At 36.8% G+C, this 26,286-nt stretch overlaps 1 protein-coding gene and 1 non-coding gene across 2 annotated transcripts in view; both read right to left on the bottom strand.

The window, feature by feature from the left end:
- Positions 1-4,898: 4,898 nt before the first annotated feature.
- Positions 4,899-26,286, bottom strand: part of LOC134800751 (proton-coupled zinc antiporter SLC30A2-like) — a 30,034-nt gene continuing 8,646 nt past the window's right edge. The window contains exons 2-12 of the mRNA XM_063773292.1: positions 20,074-20,202; positions 18,776-18,938; positions 17,802-17,990; positions 16,651-16,852; positions 16,024-16,117; positions 15,082-15,206; positions 14,353-14,468; positions 13,487-13,569; positions 13,068-13,166; positions 12,048-12,591; positions 4,899-11,466 (exon numbers count right to left, since the gene is read on the bottom strand). Coding sequence (XP_063629362.1) covers positions 13,101-13,166; positions 13,487-13,569; positions 14,353-14,468; positions 15,082-15,206; positions 16,024-16,117; positions 16,651-16,852; positions 17,802-17,990; positions 18,776-18,938; positions 20,074-20,202 — 1,167 coding nt within the window. The 3' untranslated portion in view covers positions 4,899-11,466; positions 12,048-12,591; positions 13,068-13,100. The remainder of the gene's footprint in view (positions 11,467-12,047; positions 12,592-13,067; positions 13,167-13,486; positions 13,570-14,352; positions 14,469-15,081; positions 15,207-16,023; positions 16,118-16,650; positions 16,853-17,801; positions 17,991-18,775; positions 18,939-20,073; positions 20,203-26,286) is intronic.
- LOC134800958 (U5 spliceosomal RNA) lies at positions 12,104-12,221 on the bottom strand. Its single transcript, XR_010145601.1, has one exon. It is a non-coding gene; the product is annotated as a U5 spliceosomal RNA (small nuclear RNA).

Consider the following 26,286-nt stretch of genomic DNA (forward strand, 5'->3'; position numbering starts at 1 on the left):
ATGGCCATACCATCGGAGGCGACTTTCCTGCAGCTTATCCGCTACATCACGGATTCCGAGGCTGCCACGGATGTGTTCGTTACGTATGCGATCTAGTCGCGTAACGCCACACATCCATCGCAACATCTTCATCTCCGTGACGTGAAGCTGCTGGATATGCCTTCCGAGGACAGGCCAGGTCTCGCTACCATATAGTAGGACTGGTCGGATGATGCTCTTGTACACAAGGCCCTTTAGCTTCACCGGTATCCTGGGGTCGCAGAGGACACCGGTTACTTCTCGCCATTTTGCCCAAGCAGCGCTAATTCGGGCTTGGACGTCGTGATCGATTTCACCCGATTCGTGCAGCACGGACCCAAGGTATTTTAATTTATTCGTTTTCACGACATAATCGTCTTCTACCTTTATGGGGTCGGGGTCCGTGCCGCCACATGCCATAAAAAAACAATAAATTTACACAATAAAAGTTGAAAATAGATTTTGGAATATGTACAAAAAATTGTACGCAGGGACTTAGGGGGATAAATAATTAATAGTTTTACGAATGCCATAAAGCTACAATTTTGGCACATAACGACGCTTAAGTCTTTATAAGGTAGAGGGAATACATTTCCCACCTGGTTTTGAACTTTAATTCAAATGGATAGGGTTTAATTTTGCATACATTCTGACACCCTTATGCCTTATAAAGGGTTAAATATTATTTACAAATTTTGTTTCCATTAGTGGACATATCAGTATGGGCAATGTTTATCTGAAGTATCGAAGTAGGCAAGAACTTGCACAGTCCAAATAATATTTAAAATGTAAATATGTTTGTCCGGATTTTATTATTCTTAGGGCATACTGAAAATTCCTGGAACTGGCCACTTAGAAAAAATAAGTAGTGTCATATATCAGAATTTAGACTCTTTCAGTATGGCCCACGTATGTGTAATGTACCTATGCGATATGTAATATTTTGAATTTAAGACTCACTAACTCGACTACCTAAAAAATAGTCTTAATTTTATTTCCTAATGTTCATGGAATTTATACTTTCAATAAAAATCAAATGAAAAATTGATTATATTGTTCCTTATTATTTTTTTAGCAGGAAAACGAATTGATTCTCAAATTTAATACTCAAAAGCTTTCTTATTAGTATTTTTTTTAATATGTACAATTGTACATGTGTTTTAAAACAAAATGGTGGGAATATTATGCACGCATAGACGCTTTTGTAACAAAAAATATTATCAATACTTTTAGGACTATTTAGTGTCGAATGGTGATAAAGTAAATCTAGATCTGCTTTAGGCTAATAGAAATCAATTTAAATGCAATAACATAATATAAGTGTGTTGTACTAATTAACGTAATATAAGAAGATGCCTAACATTCTTGCCTGTTCGTAGGTAACTTATAATATGTATAAAAGTAATTGTGTATATAATTTTTAATATTATTAAATTTTATAAACATACATCGGGGGTTTTGATACCCAAAAAACCGGTAAAAACTGTAAAAACCGATACTATTTTAACATTTCTAAGCACATTTGGAGCTTACTAATTATTTTTAATCCTTAGTTTGGTAATAATATTAGAATAAACAAAGTTATAAATAAGGTAAACGTACTGGTGCTCGACGCGGTCCCAGTACATGTCATCTTGAAACTTAAGTCATTGTCAATAGAGGTGACAGCAAGGTGTCATCTATGTCGTTAGCGCACCAAAAACCCCGGTGTATGCTTATAATATATTATTAAAAATTATATACACATTACACAATTACTTTTATACAAAATTCTTTTTTTCTATGTTTGCGTTTTACACGCTTTGTACGGTCAGTATTTTTTTAAGATTCTTTTTTCCCGAAACACTAGCTTAATCAATGTTTTATTCCACCATCATATGTTCTTTTAAGTATTTAAAATAATGTAAAACAAAACCGCGTTATATCATTAAATTTTGTATCTATCGAATTGGTCGAATGGTTTAAGTTGTTTGTATTCTGTTGAATAGTTAAAATAACCAATTATAAATATACATACTATAATCTGACTGAATATGTAGATTAATTAAATAATTATTTTTTGTTTTGAAATTGGCAATTGAGTGCTGACATTTCAGGAATTCGGCATTTAAAAAAAGCGATGTTGCATAATGCTTAATAATATTGCTATTATAGTAATGTATTATTTACGAGAAAGGTATTATTATTTATTATTATTTTAGATTTAAACAAGATCTCTTAGAAATAGTTGAGAGCTCAACATAGACATTGTCACAAATATATATGTATTTGTTTCGTTCAGTGCTATGTAACTTACACATTAAAGATACTTCGTAAAATAAATAAAATTACATATTTTTAAATGCACAATTATATAATGTCAATTTTATTTAGCTGCCAATTGAATTGTGTTTATAAAAGAGAAATATCGTGATATGAACTTATAGTTATAGACCAGGAGCTAGTATCTAGAAAACTTACTTGTGTGAGTTTCCTATATCATATTTGGCTTCAAGATTCTTCAATGCTTGCACTGTCTTCAATACGATCAGATGTTGCATTATGTAGCTAACTCTTGGTCTATAATGTTAATGTGTGATAATTATTATTCATAGTACAATTTGTAAGTAGACTTTATGTTGAGATTAAAAATAGTAAATTATAGTCGAAAATATTTGGGACGAACGTAATTTACAAACATTTAATGCAAATTCAATCCTATCGCGTCGGAAATGAGGTGTATATTTGCTTGTATAGTTTTGTAAAAAATGATAATCTTATGTATTTTCGACTATAACAAATTAACCATTCCATTTTTTTGAATAGGTTAAGTAGAAAATACTCCAGAATATGACAACATTACGGATTATTAGTTTTTATAAACCATATTTATTTTATTAAACACTTTGAATTAAAATGACAGATAAACGACAGATGAAAGATAAAACAAAAAACAGTGACAAATATTTATAAACAGCCAGTATTTCTTATCATTATTTTGTGAGAGTGATATGCAACTAGTGTAATTCGCCAGTAACTGGCCACCGGCCAATAACTGGCCACCCTAAACTAATAATGAATTCTATTCACCTATATACATAATTCATTTTCAGTTACTGGCGAATTACCCTATATTATATCGTTAGGTGAAATAATTAGTTTTAAGTAGTTAAAATAATATATTGCAATTATAGCATAATATGAAAATGCGCCGTTGAAGGTAGATTCCATTTAACATTTCTTAAAAATCCTCGATTGTACTGTAAAATCTCACTCAAATCAATTCATCCATTCGTGTGCTATAACAATTTAAGAATAGGATTTTTTTTTTCAGAAATAGTAGACTTTTCCCTCTTTAATTACTGAACAGGAAATGCTTGAAGAATAATTCAAATTATACATCCATGAGCCGATTTTAATATATCTGTTGAATTTTTTTTTTTCGTTTTGTTCGTTCTTTGAGTTAAGCGGTTATTAAATCTAGACGTTCGGTTCGGTTAGAATTTAAAAAAATATATAGATTTTTACAGTACATGTTCCATTACGACACCTTGTGCTATAATAAGCGCACTACGTCGAAAATTTAAAGGGTCATATGTACTGTAAAACGTTGTACGATACATGTGCGAATTTCGCACTTGTATCGTAAATAACTATTCCATGCATAGGCAGTACCGTCTTTACCATAAGGGCACACGGGCTCCGTGCCCAGGGCACCCATCCTCAGGGGGCCCCGAACAGACAGTAACAGTATATTTACTTACTCATAATAAATAGAAGAGCCTAGTAGAAAAAATTTAGTTTAATTCGCTTTCTTTACTTTCTAAAAGGGCCCCAAATTCTTATGTGCCCAAGGGCCCCAGCATAGTTTAAGACGGCCCTGTGCATAGGTGCATGCAATGTTACATCCCATTTCTTAACGAGTACAATGTTATTTTGCATAATATTAAGTATCTAAGGCATTTATGGACATTTTCTTATTTATTATATAAAATCATTCTTTAAAAATCGGCTGCCATAATCAAGGAAGAACCCGCACTAAGGATAGCTTTAAAATGATATTATTTTGCTGTTGTGATATTAAACTGTACAAACGTTAGTTACTGTAGATATACATACGATAAGATATATATGTTAACTTATGTACATGTTGAAATAACTTGCCTTCTGAAGAATAATACAAGTATGTAGTTAAACTATTTGGTTTTTTATTTCTTCATTTTGTCTCCGTCCAATTCCTTCTATCTTCCAGATCAGACCTTAGAATCCTTAGATCTTCCAAAAAATATTTTTGCAGCTTGTAAGAATGATGCTGGCGTGTGCGTGACAATTTTGGATATGACAAATGGCGGCCTGAAACTTAACTTCTAGCACTCCTGACCTCGGGCAAACTCGGCTCCGTTCGGCTCAGCATTGCTCCGAGCAATTATTAGGGTTGACACAACTTGACGTCCCTTTGCGTGCACGACCAAAGATAATTACTTGGAATGTAGACAACCCTAAATAGTCCGAAAGGGATAGTGCCACATGATTCGACCCTGAATCGCTGTCAAACTTCAGTTTTGTATAGGAAGTGTCCTTTCTGTACGGTAGTACTATACTTATTCTGTGCTTCTAGTGAGACGAACGAGTATAATCAATAGCTGAAGTGACTAAGCAAGTAAGCAGGCCATGCGTTCAAAGTGATGTGCACATGCTCTTAGGTGTCTTAACGCTGATGCATTCAGATCGTTTTGAGCACCTCGGCCGCTTAGCTATTTTGGTGCTAAATGTACGTGTGATGTCGGGGAGAAATTATAAACCAAACATTTTACAATAATAATTTATTTTCACCGTTCCAAATACAATAATTTTGGTGCTAAATGTACGTGTGATGTCGGGGAGAAATTATAAACCAAACATTTTACAATAATAATTTATTTTCACCGTTCCAAATACAATAATACAACAGAAATAACGGTTCGCACCGGGACGGAAAATGTAATAACAAAAATAATATTATAAATTAAATCAACGCTCATACATATATTTATCCACAAAATCATTTATAAAAATACATTTTTTGGTTACAATTTGGCAACTCGAGTTCGGGGTACAGTCATCGGCAATTAAAGTCTGTTTTTAAATTGGGTTGACTGTACAGTACGCGATCAAATCACAGAAAACAGGGTCTACATGCTACTTCTAAACTTCATGTCGGAAATTGAAAACAACCTAACAAGTAAGTTTTGAATGATTCACGGTTAGTTTCACTAACTTATATCGACCGGGATATGGACCGTGATTACCTTTTGTATTGTTTTCGAGCTCCCGATATTTCGACGCAGTTACATGCATCTTGTTCACGGGTAACTGATGATAGCGGAATATCGAGAGCTCGAAAACAATATAAAAGGTAATCACGGTCAAATATAGCTCCGATTTTTATCTAGACCCTTACTTGTGTCTTTCCTCATGGAAAGGGACCCCAGAACGATTGTACACTTAAAATACAAAGCATCGTACTTAATCACTACACCTTATAAAACAAATTCCCCCGCCGCGTCTGTCTTTTTGTGTGTATATAATTATGTTCGCGATTAACTCAAAAACTACTGGATGGGTTTTCATGCGGTTTTCACCTATCAATAATGGTACTTGAAGAAGGTTTAGGTGTATCATTTGTTAAGGTTTTGTGTAACTCGTGCGAAGCCGGGGCGGGTCGCTAGTTAATAATAATCATCAAACACTCCCTAGTTTAAGGAACGACACATTTCTGTGAATGATTTTTGAGAATAAGTCTTAAATATTAATAATTGTTTTTACATTGGTGGTTGAAATATAGTTTATTAGCAGACATCGTTTACGATTCACCAAAAATGCTATAAAATTTATTTTATAGCATTTTTGGAAGCGGGGTGGTGTTAACGGAATCGGCATAGATAATTCCAACTGAAATGGTAAATTAAGGTTAATATTAACGTAATTAACGCTAATTAATCATTAGGGTTGAAATTGTTTATACCAATTCCGTTAACACCACTCCGCTGCACCGAAAATGCTATACAATTTACGTAGTCTGCTTTTTAGTCACTAACTTATACTACATATTAAAAACATTTCAACGAGTTATATATTTTGTCCATTCGTTTCTGTCAAAGTTGAAGAAATGGTGTATTAAATATGGTGGCCTTAAACTGTAGATTGTCAGATTATAATCTATTTATTTATTTATTGTATCAACAAAGTGTTTTTTAACAGTTCAAATTCTAGACGGAACGTTCAGAATAATTTAATTTGAATAAAAAACAAATAGTTGAATGTAAAAAAATATTTCATTCCTACTAAACGCGACAGTTAAAAGAAAAAAATCATAAAATTTTTATTTACTCTTTTGTCTAAACTAAAACATCCAAAACTATTATTTGAATTCATTTAGAATATGATATGACAATACAAAATACGCTTCAAGTTATACATCGACTAGCAACTACCAGAAACTTACACCATATTTCACAACTGCATAATTATATTATTTGAAATTTAAACATACGTCAACATCATTTAACTAAATCTGGGGAAAACTAGTCAAAAACAGAGCGCTACAAAAACTCCTATGTTGCTTAACCAAAGAGTTATTAATTTTAGCAGAGGTGTAAAGTCAAAAAAAAAATCGTAACTGCGGTAACTGAATTTGTAAACGTCAATTTTTGACAGTCAACATTACTGCCATAATGTACCGAGCCGGACAGCGACATCAACATCAGCTGACAAATTCAAAGCACTTATCTTTCTTAAGACCTCTACCTTTTTTTTTAATTAACAACTTTGCAAAACTTACCTATTTGAGGATATACAGGATGGCCAAAAAATAAGTCCGTTGCCAGGGAGGTTTTGGGATTATACTGAACAACTTTTACTATGGAAACAACCCCTAAATCGCGAAAAAAAAATTTGGCTGTTTCATACATTTTGGCTGATCGATTTTCTATGGGAGGGTACATTTTTTTCTCGCGATTCGGGGTTGGTCTCATCGTAAAAGTTGCTCAGTATAATCCCAAAACCTCCCTGGCAACGGGAATGCACTTATTTTTTGTCCACTGTGTATATTTAAAAGGTGTTACTTCCAGAGAAAAACAAGTATACACCGTGTTTTTTTTGATTTCCGTTAATTTCAAGGGTGCATTCCTGAGCTTAAATCAAGTAACTTTCTCAAAGACACCGATGTTCTAATTAAGTCCATTTCGGAGATAATCCATAATTTATTTTTTTCCTATAAGGCCTCTACAAGCGTGTACACTTGCCTTAGGGCCGGCTTACATATTGATTAGTGTTTAGAATGAGTTCATACATTTGCTACTAAACTTAAGTACAATCTCGGTCGATTGATGTACGAAATCACATTGATATGTCACAGATTTCAATTGTTTGGTTGAGTTAAATGTAATGCCCGTGTTACAACAACGCTATATGCTACATTTAATTACTTTTTAAACAAAAAAAAAACAAAAAAGAAAACAAAAAAAAATTTTTTTTTTTAAATGAACTATGCCATTTAGTTCTTATAAACGTACTTAACTATACCCCGAAGTTAACGGAATTCAATAAAAACAAGGTGTATAAGACTGACAATCGCCCTACAACGCCGCATCATTGTTGTAGATGGCGCCATATAACCTCCTAATGCCCAGCCATACGAATGAAAAATCCAAAATTTGCTACAGAAATTTGAACCTTTGAATAATGTACGAAATAGAGTTCATTTTGCGTTGTTGGAAAATTGAACGAAACAAAGCAAAAGCGACTCTGTTTCAATTGAATAGGATTTAAATTTCTTCGAACTGAAGAGGTTAATATTTTAGTTTTGTGTGTACGCTGTGTATGTGTATGTGTGTGTGTGTATGATGACGGCGGCCAACGGCACTATGCGAGTGGGATAGCTATATAATTAGGCGCTAGCGACAGAGATAGGAACAGGCGGTTCAATGTACGAAATTACTCGTCCTACGCGTTCTTTCTTTACCGCAAGTAATTCCTTTTAAAAACATTCCTCATTAAATATATTTGTAACGGGCATGCACCAAAACTGACGGATACAAAATATCTACACTACGACATCTACTTTTACATATAATATGTACATTAGCTATTTGAGCATAAAATTCCAATAATTGTCAAAATACTGTCATTACTGTCCTTATTGTGTATTGCGTCTCACATTTTGTTTAATTAGAGAGTGAGACACAATGACATTGGACAACGAAATTGGACAGGTGAATACCTAACACCATAAGGGCGGACTACGAGTTTACAAAAATATTACAATTGCATTATTTAACTAGTGATCTAATACTAAAGTACTGAAAATTCTAAGAAATATCGTAACTAGCCCTTTTCAAAGTAGCACAAATCAATAGTATATATTTTATCGACGCTATATCAAGTTTGATAAAATTACCGCGTCAATATAGAGTCGGTAAAATAAATAGAATGTATTTAATAATTTAATTAACTAACACGAAACTAGATGGCGCTAGTAGTCTTGAGAAAGTCGCAGTAATATGAAATGAAACTGTTGATTGCCTGAATAATAATAATATTTTATTCATATTTGTACCAAAATCATCATATTTATTTGTAAATGAATACACACACAACCGAAAATCAACGTTTAACATTCTAAATAACTTAACTAAAATTGTATCATTTCTCGATATCACTAACGCCATCTAGAATCTAATACAATACATCTATTTATTTCTACGATTATATTCCAGGTTATCTTACAAGAAGCTCATTATATTCTTATTTAGTACGGATATTTAAGGAATATTACAAATTTAAGATGAAAATTACTAATTTACAATGTAAATAGTTTCCTATTTTTTATCTTATTTTGTTTTCGACATAATACATAATTTTTGATGGCAATTGTACTGCGATGTCAAAGTAAGTATTGGTCTGAACTTTAAAACAATCTTGCTGGTTAGAAAGTTAAGAAATATTAGATTTTTCAACATCAAAATTAGTGAAATACAAAATTATTTATTGTGTCCGACTGCTTTCACGACTTTCGGAAAGATTGGCCTAATATTGTCATTGACTGAGATGCATGGAAATACAAAACATACGTGGCTTTCCAACAGAGAAGGGTCCTTATGCTTCATCTGCAATAAGGACCTTTCTACCAGAATCACAGAATAAAATAATAGCACTAGGTACAGAAGGTTCACTCTCTAACAAAACGCGTCTATTACGACAGATATGACCGAAGGTGGCACAAGCGCGAGCAGGCGTCCGTTCCGTAGCGGTACGCGGCAACTACTACTGCTAGACACCAAAATTGGTGTTGGCCGCATGTACTTGTAGCGACGCGACGAAATCGCGGAGTGAGCCACGGCTGTTAGGCTGTCAGAATGTCTGATGGGAACGTCCTTATTGCACTTGAAGCATAAGGACCCCACTATAATGGAAAGCCACAATTATATATAAAAAATATATTCATACTTGTAGTCCTTGTCTATACACTTGTATCTTATTTCATAGTTTATATTAAGTTTGAAAACGCTTTTAAATCAACAAATGTACATGCCTTATTTTAATATATATTACGTTTATATCTCTTGTCGAACAAAATATGTGACGTTATCTATAAAAAGGGACCTTATTGTCGATGGCGCTTACGCCATTATTAACGATGCTCCGATATAAATACAATGCCGCGCGACGCTGTGCGGCGTAAGCGCCATCGACAATCAGGTCCCTTTTCATAGATAATGGCCCATATACAATTTAATACTAACAACAACTGGTCTTTAACCCACGAAAGCGATAATATTTATTAAATAATACTTTAGCTACATACTATATCTGCCGAAGAGTTTCAACATTTATTTAACAAATGTTACATTTTCAAGCAAATAGTAATTTATTATAGGTTGTCATTAAGGTTAAGTTAATATCATAAAGATGTACATAGTCCGTGTCGATAACCAACAATGTACAAACTCTATGAATGAATGCCATTTATAAAGTGAGTATGGACTTTTGCAGATGTGTGACTGTGAACCTTGCTTGAAAATGTCACATGCTCACATAACTTAGGGGTCATCCGTTAATTATATCACACGAAATTCTAAGTTTTTTGACCATTGTCAGACTTGGTCACATTTGGCAAACCCCTCCCCCCCTGGTGTGACGCCACATTTTTTCAAAAATTTCAACGAAATCGGCAAATCAAATTAAGTCTGTAGGTTATAAACGTATTATTAATAATTTTATCAAAATATGTTTGAAAAAAAAATATTAGTAATTTTATAACCCAAAACTGATAGGAAAGAAAATTAAACAAATAATGGATGACCCCTTATGCTGAAATTTATTTTTTTGTCACTTTCTCTTGTGAGTACAGTAGGCGCTCGGTAAAACGGACCTGAAATTTTCCTTCTATTCCCGATTGTTAGAACTGCCCGGATATTGGATTTATATGGGAAATAAAAGCTTTCCCCCCTTATTCATTAACGCACTACAAACCTCAATTAGCTACTAATCATTTGTCCTTATCTGTCATTTTGACTTATGTATTTGTAAGAAGGTGATAAAACATAATTTAACCAAATCAGGCCCGTAAAGTTTTATGAATAAGGGGGTTTGTATAGAAAATTATTTCTAAATATCAAATGCAACCCCGCGTTCGACTGTAAACTGCCGGGATATAGAACGGGTCACTAAAGGCTGATGTAGACGGCTGTGAACTCGCATGCGATTTTAGTTACATTGCGGACTGTTGGTTACGTCCAATTCAACCGACCGCAAAAAAACCGCAATGTAATGAAACTCGCATCGTCTAAATGAGCCATAATTGTCGAATTACTAGGCGCGCCGGATTGGCGACCGTCTACTGTACTCCACACATGTTCCACGAAATGAAATGGAAACTCACTTTTGGCACTTTGAGTAGTCTCTATTTCTATAAAGACAATGATTATAAAAATGCATCTAATGAAGCGCTAAAGTTGGCACTAGACTTATAATAGGTAACTAGGATTAGAGCCACCGCCATCTGTGATAGAACCCGATTAGATACTAATTTGAGATCAAATTATTATGCTAAAGTAATTGTGATGATAAAATGTTATAATGCTACATTCTATGGAAAAAAATAAAAACGCGTGTGAGGGTGGTATTCCTGTTCAATTTCTTTTTCCAATGTATCTGAAGGTACCTATGCTGTTATTATTATGTTTTTTTTGGGTCAATAAATCAACTTTTTTCTTATGTCATTGTCTGTCTCTCACTCTCTCATTAAAGCAAAATGAGAGACGCAATACACATTGGACAAAGAAATTGGTTAGTTGGAATAGTTTGCACACGAAATGAAATAAACCTCGTCCCGCTTCCTCTAAAATACTGTAAATTCATGATATAGTTTGTCAAGGACTTTCTCATTTCAATCATAGACAGAGAGAATCATACTATCTTTGTCTTACACTAGTACTAACACCCAAAAGAAAAGGATGAGTAATGAGTATTAGGCTTGAGTCGGTCCTGAACTAAGAACTATCAAGAATGAAATCCCATCAAGGACCGAAAGGAACTAAATCTTTTTGCGCGCTCTTAATCGGTCTTTAGGTCCTTTAGTTCAGTGGGATTCGAGAGCGCTTGACTGAGTGAAACGTAAAATAGACGGAACGAAACGGTTGTCAATGTCGCTGGCACGAGTGTGAACGAGATGAAAGAACGACGTGACACTCCTAAGCCCGTAAAATATGAAGGAAAATCAAATATATTTCGACATATTTCACATTTTTAAATTATGTTAAGGTAAAATGTTTAATACCGACACATCGTATCGTACAAGTTGAATTGTATTCAGTTACCAAAGATTGGAAAGAAACCAATGAAAAATCGACTCCTATTCATTCCCGGCTCTCAACGACCGAACTGAACTAAAGGAACTAAAAGACCGAACTAGTTCGTTTGACCGATTGACCGAGAGCGGAGCGCTCTCTGTAGTGACCGAGCAGGCACAAGCCTAATGAGTATAGTATTCCTGGTTCCTACTGATTGACAAATTGGTTTGACCAACTATAACACTATCCGATTTTTAAATTTTTACAAATTAATAAGCCCTGCTAAAAGCAAGGCATCAAAAAATAGAGTAAGACTCATTTGAGTGTCCCCCTCCACGGAAATCTTTAGTAAAAGGCGAAAGATTTATACGTTTTGAAGGGAAACCAGAGTAACGATGAACTAGTATGGCGGCGACCCCATCAACTCAGGAAAAATCTTAACAGCGCGATCTATCTTGCATCTTAGCGCCATCTACCAGCAAATTGGTTAACTAATTTAAACATCCTATGAAACACTTTTACATACAAAAATAACTTAAATCATAACAATACTTATAATTATGTAATTATTATAACATTTTCGTCTTGTTTATATTATTTTCATGTCAATTAAATATAAATATCATGCGACGCCAGCGCCATTTTTGCGAATTTGCTAATTGTCCATACCATTGGCAAAATTTAACAAAATTTTTATACTTATCCTACGTTTCTATGCCTTTTATACTTCAGGTGTTTCAGTACTTGAGCTGTCCGTTGATTCCTGAAATATAAAACATTCTTTTATATATATATTAAAAATCCATATATATTTTTCCTGAACTAAAATAAAAAAACGCTATCGTAGTTTTGACTAAATAAAAATTTGTTAGCATTTATAAGAATAAATGCTAAGAAATTTTTATTTAGTCTGTGTTAATTATTGCACCGTTTGCCAAAAACATAAAATAAGTCGATTTTAACCAACTTCTATTAGTTGTATCGCTATTACAAATGTAATATAATCCAGATGACAATACAAGAATTTAGTACCATGGATTTGTTGATGAATTTAGGAGATGGATATCAAAACTCTCCCGCAGTTTGAAATCTACTAGCAAAACCCTCGAGTATGAACTAATATTATATTATTCATTTAATGAGTACAATTACTTTGGGGATGTCAAGTACATTCGGCAATAAATGTGTGTATCCAAGATGTAGTTTTTTAGAGAAACTTCATATAGAAAAGCAGCAGACCTGACTGGGCTAGTGTGTGAGCGTAGTCAGATGTCATGGCACGTGTCCGGGCTGCCTGCAGTCGCCGCACGCCGGCATCGCGCTCGAATACCTCTCCACCTGCAACACCCACGAGAATCGATCAATCATCTAATACAGCTGAATACTGCACGAACTGGTGAGACTACTAGCGCCATCTGGTGGTGAGTAGATTTAATACTAGTTGCATAGTAAAAGAGTGTTCTTAAATTTGTTCCGTCAAAGAGAATAGAGTGTATAAAGGCGGATTGTCAAAGTAAAGTAGCCACTTTACTGCCATCTTTCGACAGAAGATTAAAATTGTTAGAACGCCATTTGACTTTGATCATTATTCTTTCACTGATATGTGTTACCTAATCAAAATAAACGATTAATAATATCGGTATCGATATTTATCTAACCTGGAACGTCCCAGCCCTAGCGTTGTACTCCTGGGCCAGCTGTTGACACGCGTGTAGCACCGCTTCAGAGTCTGTCAGTTCATCTGGAAAGTTTACAAGGGGTCAATATCAGAGTTTTTATGACCCGTGGCGCCATCCATCGGGGGATAGCCGAAGCTTTACCGTGTAACTACACTAGCAGTATGAATATTGTGGAATAACATACATTTACGTTGACGTAATTTTCATGTGGATAAATCTTATGGAAAGTTTGATAGACTACCAAACATATGTCCATGGGCATGGGCATATGTTATGTGCGCGACGATGACCGCTTGCCATCAGGCGGCTCGTCTGCTTGTTTGCTGACTATTACATTAAAAAAAATACAACTTGAAATATTATACAATGTACGAAGGGTGGTATACCACCTATCCAATATCTTTGACCAATGTCTTTGCGCCTCACTCTCTCATTAAAGTAAAATGTGAGACGCAATACACATTGGACAAAGATATTGGACACATGGAATACCACCCTAAGACTAAGATAAAACACATCTAAAGAAATTACACAATGTTGATACTGCTAGCGCCATCTATTGAATACTTACACAAGTGACGCGGTAAAATTTCCCCTATGTACATACTTAGCATACTATACATAGGGTTACATAGGGTAATGAATTTTTCGAGCATTGAATTTGTAAAAGATACTTAATTTTTTGCAGGTTTCATAACAATATGATTTCAAATTCATGGATATTTTCTATTTAGTAATATTCATTAAATGTAAACTATTTTATATGTAGCTTCGAGTTTGACTACGTACGTACGTATACGTTCATATATCATTCCTGTCACATGCCTATCGAAAATGCGACATACCTATAGCGACGTGTGCGGACACGACGACGTGGTGCGTGGAGAGCGCCCACGCGTGCACGGAGTGCACGTGCCGCACGCCGCTCACGGCGGACAGGGCCTGCACGAACTCGCGGTAGCTGCAACAATGTATGAGAATGGTGAGACTACTAGCGCCATCTGTTGGTCAGTAGGTGTACCAGTTGGGCAGCGCCTGAACCAAAATATATTTATTTTTGAATGTACAATACTTGTAAGTAAAAAAGGTACAGTGAGTTGTAAAATTCCATGGACACATTATGAATGAATTAATTTATAAAGTAGTCATGCAATTTTGCGACACAGTACTTATTTCACAAATCAATGCTTATAAAAAAAACCTTATTTCGTTAACACAACATAATGTAACACCTTTTCCCATTTATGTGCTTTGCCCAAGGTTACTAGTAGAGAATGCCTTATAACATTAAACGCGCCTTCTTTGCGATGTGTTTTTCTTTTTTGTAAAAGGGTGGTATTCCACCTGTCCAATTTCTTGGTCCAATGTGTATTTGCTTCTCACATTTTGACTAATAAGAGAGTGAGACGCAATGCACATTGGGCAAAGAAATTGGATAGGTGGAATACCATCCTAACATACAAATAATGTTTACTATTGCAGTTTTATTCAAAGACTACTAGCGCCATCTTTGGGCGAGTAGCTTAAAACTTAGCATTTTCCTGTATTTTGGCAGGACTGATAAGGCAACTAACCGGAAGTCCCTGGGCACGGCCTGCATGAGCATCGCGAGTGCGTCGCGCACGACGCGCGCCGACGTCAGCAGCACTAGCACGGAGAACACGAACGTGCAGATCGGGTCCACAATCTTCGCTTCTGGCTGTGGAAACCATATTTTATTAACTTTATAACATGTAAACTAGATGGCGCTGTCCGAGCCCGAACGTTATGCGGTACCTAGATTGCCAAGCGCTGGCGGTTCACAATCTCTGCCTACCGCGAAAAATGGAAAAATAAATGTCGTTGTCTACCTCTCTATAGCTTTTGCATATTTGAGCGATAGAGACGCAGATCAAGAAATTTAGATTTTCTTTTTTCCACGCAGTAGTTGGAGCTGAAAAGAACTGGAGTCTCAAATTACGAGTCTTATTTATAAAATCTGAACTCAGTAGAGACTGTCATAAAAATACTTCAGTCGTTTGAGTCTTCAGACTCTAATTCGACCCCCGAAGGTATACTTAAAATTTGTTTTGAATAAATAAAAAATCTCAAGAAAGGAGTCGAGTTTTTACAGGAGACTCCCATCTCTATAGTTCTTTTTTTTTAGCATTAGAAAGAACTTGAAAGAAGGTAAGCGATCTTGACATGTCTTTTAATTGAAAAACGCTTTTTAAAAATCAGTAACTATTACTTATAAAGGAGTAGAATATAAATGATCGTATTCGATTCATAACTGTTACATATTTGCCGTAACTTATTTTTAAAATGTGTTTTTCAATTAAAAGACACATCAAGATTGTTTACCTTATTGCTAATGCTAAAAAAACGAACTATAACAAGTTAAAAAGAACTCAAGTTTCAACGCTTTGACTAGACTCAAAAATATGACTAGAATTTACATATAAAATTGATGAGAGTCACAACGAATCATCAGCATACATCACTTCATCAGTACTGGTATCGCTTGGACAACTCACGTAAAACTTGATGAGCACCGAAGCTAAGAGGACTCCGCAACTCTGGATCAAGTCGCCGAGCACGTGGATGAGGGCTGCTCGCAGATTTATATTCCTGGAAACATTTACTGATATCTCAACTTTCGATTTATGTTCGAAATAGGGTTAGAAAATAAAATACACACAGAATTAATAACTAAATCGAAAATATAAAAGTCAAAACACTGGCTCTTCTGATGTAACACATCTGTTATTTATAGGGCGCGTGTATGAACTATAGGGGGCAGCCCAGGAGCGTAAATGTGAAGTTTATGCTTCCGATGTAGCTCACAAGATGGCAGAACCTACTATGCACAACAAAACGTACGAGAACAGTAGATGGCAGCTCTTGCTTTGGCAATGTACATATTTATGTTTCCAATTCAGGCCACAAGATGGCTGACCCTACAACACGCACGGTCCCTATACAATGGTAATTTTATTATTGCACGTCACATTTTAAAACTACTCATCAATAGATGGCGTTAGTAGTCACACCACTTTCAAACGAACGAATCTTTGCGATAATTCTATAAAGAGAAGGCAGGACATAATGTTTGTCTGCTTATCCCGCCAAAGAGATTGTTATAGTGAGAGGGAGATAATCACCTGTCGCCGCCCCCTTCCACCCTCGTCTCTCCCAACTCCTTCATAGAATAATCGCCATTAACGGAGTAGTCTCCATTGGCTACGGCGCCGTTCTCCTTGTCGCGACGGAACACGCCGAAGCGGGAGCGGGGCGTGTGTGCGTGCGTGTGTGCGTGCGTGTGCCCGTGTGTGCACGCCGCGCCGCCGTGCGTGTGGTGGTGCGCTGAATAACAAAAGCTATAGTTTGGACCAGGACTGTCTCATTTCAAACATAGACAGAGAATCATACTGTCTTGTGCCTTACGCTAGTACTAGCACCCAAAAGAAAGGGATTAGCATAGTGTTCCTGGTTCATACTGACTGACTGACAAGTTGTGTTAGCCAGACTATATTTTGATTTTTTTTATTTGCATAACAAATCAAATATTATATAAGGTGCTACCTTATTAGTTGCCGATATTTAGGTCGTGATCCAGAACCACTTTTTCTGACTCGGTAAATGATCCACATTAACATATGGTAGTATTTGATTAAAACATAATTACTTTAATTATTCTTATTTTTCAAGTAAAATTAATGTTATACTAAGTAATTATGGTCACCCTATGACTTTTGACATACGCTGTATGGAAAGCGACAAGATGTCACATTGAGTAGGGTCACCAAATTGTATGCAAAAATGTTTTTTCCTACTTGTCATCTGGAAAATAATCATCATTATTGGTGATAAACAATAATTAACAACATCATTAGGCTCATCATTGGATCCTGTATGATGTCTGGCTCTCTTGCTCCACGACCCCGAAATCACCCTGTATAAGTACTTAGGTAGGTCCTAATGGTCTATGTTTTCCAAATTGATTGTTAGATGGCGCTGTCACGACAGTGGCGAGTCCTGAATATCGTTCCTTAGTGACGCTTGTCAGAGTATGGGGGCTTCTGACTAGAGTTAGACCAAGAAAAGTCTGCAGCGATTTCAGCACTTTTCACACACTTCAGGCTGCAGACTTTTCTTGGTCTAACTCTATCAGTAGACTTAACCCTTCGTATGCCCTTGTCAAAAATTTGCTACTGAATTTATAACCTTGTAAATTACAGTCCAAATTGTGTGTGACGTATACGCGTATACGGGACGAGGCATACGAATTGTTAAGACTTAGGCTTTGACTTACCAATACCGGAGCATCCATGAAGTACAACGGCAAGTATGATGTTAAAGATGACCCCGCAACCGGACACGACCATCATGGCGTCCGGCTCTATATCGAAGTCGCGCGAGTGTATCCGGATGGCAGCCACGTACACGAAGATGCCGGTCAAGATCCAGATTAGGAGGACGGACACCATTGCGCCGAGGACCTCTGCGGAACAAAAGTTTGTTTAAACGTATCTTACAGAATGTCCCATTAATCAAAAACGGTATGGTAGATAAACTAATAGCACAGAATAATAGTTCTAGCAAAGACATATGTAACTTCGTATAAGACGAATAAAGTCTAAGGAAAAAACGTGCCTCGGAATTCAAGTAAAAGTCATTCTCGAATAGATGCCGCACACACCTTTAGCCTATCCTCGGCTAGATGGCGTGACGACACCGTTTCATATTTAACAATTTTAACATAGATATCAGTGAATGAACATGGATCAAATTGATATAAAAATAATAAAATAATTTATCCATATATATACATTTTTTGATAACTTTATACGTTTTCATTTTGAGTTTCAGTCGCGTGTCGATAGATGGCAGTAAATTTACAGTGACTACACAATTTACAATGACAGGACCCCTCTATACTATCTATTCTTTTTGGTTCTAGGTACAGAAGGTTTACTCTCTAACAAAACGCGTCTATTACGACAGATATGACCGCTAGGTGGCGCAAGCGCGAGCAGGTGCGACAGGTGCTAGACACCAAAATTGGTGCGGGCAGCATGTACTTGTAGCGACGCGACGAAATCGCGGAGTGGGCCACGCCTGCTAATAGTAGGTACAGTCACCACACGGGATTGTTATGCCTTTAGGATTCTTGCTAAATTGGAAATTCTATAGCGTTAGTATTAAACAACTAACTTAGCTAGGACCCGAAATGGCGCAACAATTTTTGAAAAAGACAGAGCACAGCAAGTCTGTCTCACTACTCACCAGCCCTTTTATACCCATAGGACATGGTTAAGTCTGGCTGCCGCTTGGCGCAGTGGAAGGCGAGTAGAGCGAGGGCGAAGCCCCCGCAGTCGCTCAGCATGTGGGCCGCGTCGCACATCACGGAGAGGCTGCCCGCTAGGAACCCGCCGATCACTTCTGCTATCTGCGACAAGCAAGGGACGATTAATAAGTTTTAGAAAAAAAAATTTTGCTCGACTTGGCGGAGGCACTAGTAGGTACCTAAAGGTTGTCTGGAAGAGATCGCTTTTTAGCCATAATACCGCCTCCTGTATACCTCTACTTCAGTTTCTGTAGTCTGTATTATTTTCTTGTATTGAGGTGATAATAGTACATTACGATACAAGTGCGAAAAGTAGAAAAATTCGCAACGAGTGGCGATAAATTGAAACACGACCGAACGACGTGCTTTTTAAATCGACACGAGTTGCGAGTTACCTTTTCGCACGTGTATTGTACAACGTCTTAGGGGTCATCCATTAATTACGTCACACGAATTTCTAGGTTTTTTGACCCCTCCCCCCCCCTTGTCACATTTGGTCACATTTGGCAAACCCCTCCCCCCTAGTGTGACGTCACATTTTTTCTACGAAATCGCCAAATCGAATTAAGTAAGTACCTAAGTATTATTAATATTTTATCAAAATATTTTTGACGATATAAATATTAGTAATTTTATAACCCAAAACTGCTTAGGAAAGAAAATTAAAAGAATAAAAACGATTATCGTTTTAAAAACTTGTTATCTAAATGTACAGCGAATAAAATAATTTAAAAAAAAATTCGGTTACTGATGAAGTTAAAGTGACGTCACAAAGTTTGTGTCTCCCCCCTCCCCCATGTCACAATATGTCACATTTTCTTGACCCCCTCCCTCCCCCTAAACGTGTGACGTAATTAATGGATGACCCCTTACAGTACATATGGCCCTATAAATTTTCGACATGCACGTATTGTGCCAATTACCGCACTAGGGCGGTAAAGTAGCACCATATGTACTGAAAAGAGTATTTATTTCCTGCAACTAGCGTTGCAGATGTAAATGGGCGGCAGCAATCGCTTACCATCAGGCGATTGGTCTGCTCGTTTGCCACCTATATCATAAAAAATGTATTGTATGAATTAGCACCTACATAATAGTAGTACCACCAGGGACGCCGAAGATCGGGCAAAGTGGACACGAAGGACTCGGAAGGCGGACCCCGCGTCCTCGCGCCCCGCGCGGGGGCACAGCCGGGATTGATGATGATGATGATAATATAATAGTAGTATGTACTAACCATGAACAGTCCACATAGTACGAGCGCTAGTAATAGTTGTCGCACGGCGCTCCGGGGCTCCGAATGCGACTTCCAATGGCAGTGGGTGGCAGTAGGGCTCCGCCCCACCGGGATGTCTGTGTACGTCTCCTGGAAAAGACAATATATTTAGTTAAGTATCTCGCGTAAAAGTAAGAACAGTTTAATTTGTAATTTTGTAGAATAGTGGATGAACACTTCTCCACATGAATATTTCCCTGGATATGGACATTATGGAAAATACTAGCTTTTGCCCGCGACTTCGTCTGCGTGGAATCAGTAACAGCAGCTAGTTTAAGTATAGCGCCTCGATAAAGTGTAATGGCAATAATATATTTTGAGCATAGGGGCTGTCCATAAATTACGTCATCGATTTTTGACGATTTTGGACCCCCCCCCCCCCCCCTATAATCATCCAAAAATCATGCTTCAAATGACCCCATTTCCTCCTACTTCATGCTACCGTCATCCGATGTCCAGACCCCCCCCCCCCCCTAATTTGAAATGACGTAATTTATGAATAGCCCCATAAGCTTAAGCTTACATAAGGCAATTCATGAACTCTTTCAATTTCACCCTCTTTAGGGATGACTTCCGACATAAAAACTATCCTACGTCCTTTCCCGGGACTCAAACTATCTATATGCCAAATTTAAACTAAATCCCTTCAGCGGTTTAAGCGTGAAGAGGTAACAGACAGACAGAAAGACAGACTTTTAGTATGGATTTTACGCAATTTGTATATTTAAACCATAGCTTAGTATGCCTAAGCTTAGTTTAATCTAGTATCGTATACTATTGGCATTGAAAAGGTCTGTATCTCAAGATCTATAAGGTCTATTGTAGACCAAATTGGTCCGAAATTTCATGTGGATTTTCAAGTATTTGACAATGACCCGATGGGCTTTCAGGGTCAGACACTTGAATTTAAGAAGAGTATTATATCACTATTAACATACAAAATAAACCCAGTGATCCTTATTTAATGCAAGGCAGAATTAAATAGGCTAAATACCGAAGTCAATCTTTTATTTAAATCGGCTAAGAGAGATAGATACATCATATCACATCTTAATACCGCAAATGGCGCCAACCGACCCACCTAATTTGGTCGAGTATACAAAATATATGTAACGCCGGCGCCAAACATCTCCACTCTAAATTGTCTAGACTTTGCCAATAAATTACAAATACTACTTTTACTGTAGGTCCAGTCAGCAGCAGAAGTTGCTAAGCGGGCGACGTGTTCAAAATTATTTTGACACGCTCCTTTTCTCTTAACAATAAAGTCGCGTCAAGATAATTTTGAACACCTCGCCCGATTAGCAACTTTTGCTGCTGACTGTACTAACAGAAGATACCCATTTACAATGAGTATCCAGTCAAACTATATTTACAATATTTAAGTACTATTTTAGTGTATTATGATTGTTATATTTTGGATATTTTTCAATGAAACCTAAATATTATAGTTTCCTAACTTATCTTAAACTTCTAACAAAACTAAATGAACGATTCGCGGGCAAAAAAGTAGTGTCTGACCGAAGTTTTGGTTTCGGTTATTACAAAACATTTGTTTCAACGGAAGGTTCGGTTTCGGTAGAAAAGCTGCCGAACCTCTCGGTCGCGCATTTGCATTCGGCACAAAAATCATGTTCCATCCGGAGGTTCGGTTTTGGCCGAAACTATAGTATGTATCATTAGGTATATAAATAAAAGTAAAACCGTACCTTCGGTTTGGTTTCGACATAACATTCGGTTTCGGTCGGACACAAAAAAACCTTCCAAGTGCGAGTCGAACTCGCTCACGAAAGGTTCCGTACCATTACGCAAAAAAAGGCAACAAAATCACGTTTGTTGTATGGGAGCCCCACTTAAATATTTATTTTATTCTGTTTTTAGTATTTGTTGTTATAGCGGCAACAAAAATATGTACATCATATGTGAAAATTTCAACTGTCTATGTCTAGCTATCACGGTTCATGAGATTCAGCCTGGTGACAGACAGACGGACAGTGAAGTCTTAGTAATAGGGTCCCGTTTGTACCCTTTGGGTACGGAACCCTAAAAAACATGACAATAAGTCTGTATTAAATATTCGTTCCTATTACATTATAAGACAATAGGGTATTTGACTAAATGTCAAATCATGCAGTTTCTTTTTCGAACTGTCAAAACGAATTTGCTACTATGGAATTTATATGAAACACTAGCATGTAACGTCACGATCAAATTACCTACTTTTTACAGTTTTATACGGGTTTATAAATAGAAATTGTGTCTAAAAATAACTACTGTCTACATTTGTCTATTAATCTTTTGGTGCTTTATTTCTTGCATGGTGTAAAGAATTTATTTTAAATACAGTCAAATACCCTATACAAGTCTAGCTAGACGCAGAACTTAGTCAAATTGAGTTAGGTCTCTAACCTAGTTTATCTACGAGTTTGAAGTAAACAACATATTTATCGATTTCTTGAAGCTGAAACGTTCTGGGTAGAAACGAGCGAGATGCCCGCTTATTCTTGGTGTGCCATGTATCTAACAATTCTAAGAGGTAGGAATGAGCTTTGCCAATTTTGTACTAAAACGACAGATCGGCCGGACAAATTGCTGCAAACGATTTTTTGCTTTAATGCCTCGGGTATAAACTAAGTTTATTTACTAAAAGGTATAGTTTACAAAATTCAATGTACAAAACAAATGTACACACAGCCTAACTAACAAAATCGGCTTAGAAACTTAAGGTTAAATCACACTGAAGTAGCATTCCGTTTGCTTGCAGAGTTGATCGGTCAACTACCCTTTAGCTTTAACCCTCTAATGGACCAGATGTAAAAAAAACCGGCCCAAGTGCGAGTCGGACTCGCGTTCCAAGGGTTCCGTACATTAAGTCCGACTCACGCTTGACTGCACATTTCTAATAAGTTTTCCTGTCTAGGTAAAGAACTATTTTGTGTATTGTTTTTAAAAATTTTAGGACCAGTAGTTTCGGAGATAAAGGAGGGAGAAGGTCGGACAGACAGACAGACAGACGCACGAGTGATCCTATAAGGGTTACGTTTTTCCTTTGGAGGTACGGAACCCTAAAAAACACGAAACAAGCCTCATGGCCTCTTTAAAATACTAAAAAATTATGTTTAAGAAAAAATACGATAGGTTGATGTAATTGTAACAGGATGGTCATTTTTGCGATATAATATCTAAGTGTGCCATATAAAGGGATATAACTTTCCCTTTTTTAAAGTAAAAAGCCGGTCAAGACTCGAATATCTTCCATCGCAAGCTTCGCGCGGCGCGCCATTATTTTGTTCGTTTCAAATTGTGTGGCTTTAAAGAAGTGAAGATCATTTTACCCTGGTTCCCCGTAAGATTCGACTCCCACACACTTCAATAACGCGAACATACGGTCTGTTTGTTTATGCAAAAGCTTAATTAAGCGGGGTTTATATTTGGGGGTTGTTTTTTCGGCCGGCGCCGGGCGCGGGTCGCTCCGCTTCAATTAGTACGCGTGGAATGGTTTGGGTTTTAGAAAACTGTTTCTTCTATTGATTTTTAGTTCTTGTTTAGGGTTATAGTAATTGTTTTCCCTACTCCAGTTATAGCCCGTCCGATATCCGACGATGACTATATTTTAATCTGCGATTGCGAAAAACGTGACGTTTTAGTACTATAATTCGGTAGGCATAATCATTTGATAAAACATAGTTCTTATCACTGTTCGTGTTCCATTGTTCGTAATATGTGTGGTGGACAAAAATCGTGGGTTTAAACATCGTTCGTGGCAATCGTGGCGTATAGAGCATAAAAAAATCGTTCTCGAGAAAAACGAAAAAAAAAAAAACTAATTTGGTCCAAAGATCAGGGGCCTATTGCATAACAAACTACAACTAATATTACAAGCGGAACTCCTTATTTTAATTTCACTTATTTGTAATGTTAGTTGTAGTTTGTTATGCAATAGGCCCCAGGATCTAAATTTTGTCTATCTGTTCCATTCTACGTTTAAATTAGAGACGTTATTTTTTATGCCAATTGTCGAGAAAGCAGTCTCTTTGTTTAATTAAATAGAGCAATTAAAAATAAACCCAGTTCTTAAATCTAAAGCCCTAAAACCAAGACATTTTAAAGCCTGTTTAAAAGTAAGGGCTGATTTAGACGGCGCGCGAACTCGCATATATGGGATTTTAGCTACATTGCGGACTGTTGGTTACGACCAATTCAACCGACCGATCAAAACCCGCCATGTAATGAAACTCGCACCGTCTAAATGAGCCCTACGCGTAAATTACGACCAACATAACCTATAATTTTTGTGTGTCAAAATTTTGTATCAACTGTATCAACTATCAGAAAGTGTACTGTAGACATTATTATACATCTTGTATAAGATTAGAATGCTTATATAATTAAATACTTACAGATATTAGTTTCATTTTGGCACGAGATCTACAGCACTTTTCATGTAATTAATATAACAAATTCGATCTAGTTCTTTCACAAAACACAACAATTATGAACAGATTTTTAGTACAATTTGATCTAGAAATCCGTTACAATATAACTGAATAATCAAAGGACGCACTTGCATTGGTGCATTAGAACTTAGGAGCAAGATTCGGTAGGTAAGCAATAAACCAAAATGGCGGCTAAGCCTGTTCCTTGAAAAGTTGTAACTACAGCAGGATATCGAAGAAATTTCATCTTTATGGCGAACGTCGTAGAGTGCACATTAGAGTGTGAATGTTGTGTATTCGTTGTAAGGCAAGTTTCAAATAAAGAACGTTGGTGCAGTATTTTGTTTTTGAGGGTAGTTTCAAAATTGTTCTTCGGTAAATTGAATTGGATTGTTTCGTAATTGCCTCTACAAACCTCACAGATAATCGCATGCGATTTGCGGCATTTGATCGATCGATTGAATTTGTTGTTCCTTAAGCGGTATCCAGACGGGACTGATCAAATCGATGGATTTGATCAGAAATGAAATTGGCGTCAATCTCCAATTTTAGATTTATGGTGATATTAGAGCCCTCTAAATGCCTTAACAAATCTGAACAACTTCAAAACCAATCAATCTTTGTGACGTCAAAAGTTTATCTGTGTAAATGTGTACCCTACAGTGACGTCTGTCTAGCGGCTAAATTTTTGCCACGTCGATCGCGATCATAGTCTAATAAAACATGGTCTTCTCTTCCCAGAGTGACACAAGCCTACGTCACAATAACATTGCCACTTTGTATAGCGCTATCGCATATTATCATATAGCGCTAATGATGACGTAGGCTTGTGTCAGTTAGGTGACCTAGAAAAGACGGGAAGAGAGTACCAGGCGGAGTATATTATTATACCATGGTCTTTAGTAGGTAGGAACTGTGCGAACAGCGGTCTGGAGGTCCAGACTGCTGTTCGCACAGTTACTTGATCAAGTACTTACAAAATCGAATAGCTAAATCAACATATAGACGTCGGTCTAAAAATTAAATGAGATCATAGTCTAATAAAACATGGTCTTCCATTCCCAGAGTGACACGGGGCTACGTCACAACAACATGGCCGCTATATATAGCGCTATCGCATATTATCATATAGCGCTGTCGCATGATGACGTAAGCCCGTGTCAGTTAGGTGACCTAGAAAAGACGGGAATGGAGTACCAGGCGGAGTATATTATTATACCATGAATGAGATAAGGTATTGTTTCCTTTAATTACAGTATCCGTTAACTTTCCATAGGTACTGTATTAATTTCCAGTCTAGTTAGTGTAGTTGTTAGTGCTTGAGAAAGGAGACCTAAGTTCTCCGAAACATGTCGCGCGAGTGACTAAAAAAACCGGACAAGTGCGAGTCGGACTCGCCCACCGAGGATTCAGTACTTTTTAGTATTTGTTGTTATAGCGGCAACAGAAATACATCATCTGTGAAAATTTCAACTGTCTAGCTATCACGGTTCATGAGATACAGCCTGGTGACAGACAGACAGATGGACAGTGGAGTCTTAGTAATAGGGTCCCGTTTTTACCCTTTAAGTACGGAACCCTAAAAAACAGGTGAGTTTAAAGGTTCCGTCACACAGGCGCGTTTTCCGGGCGGGGCGTGAGCGTTTAATATGTAAAAGCGGCGCGCCTCGGTCACGCGCCGCCCGCAAAACGCGCCTGTGTGACGGAGCCTTAAACCGTAAAATTAGTTTAATGTCAG

The sequence above is a fragment of the Cydia splendana genome, chromosome 20 (assembly GCF_910591565.1).
Source record: "Cydia splendana chromosome 20, ilCydSple1.2, whole genome shotgun sequence".
Classification (NCBI taxonomy): Eukaryota; Metazoa; Arthropoda; class Insecta; order Lepidoptera; family Tortricidae; genus Cydia; species Cydia splendana.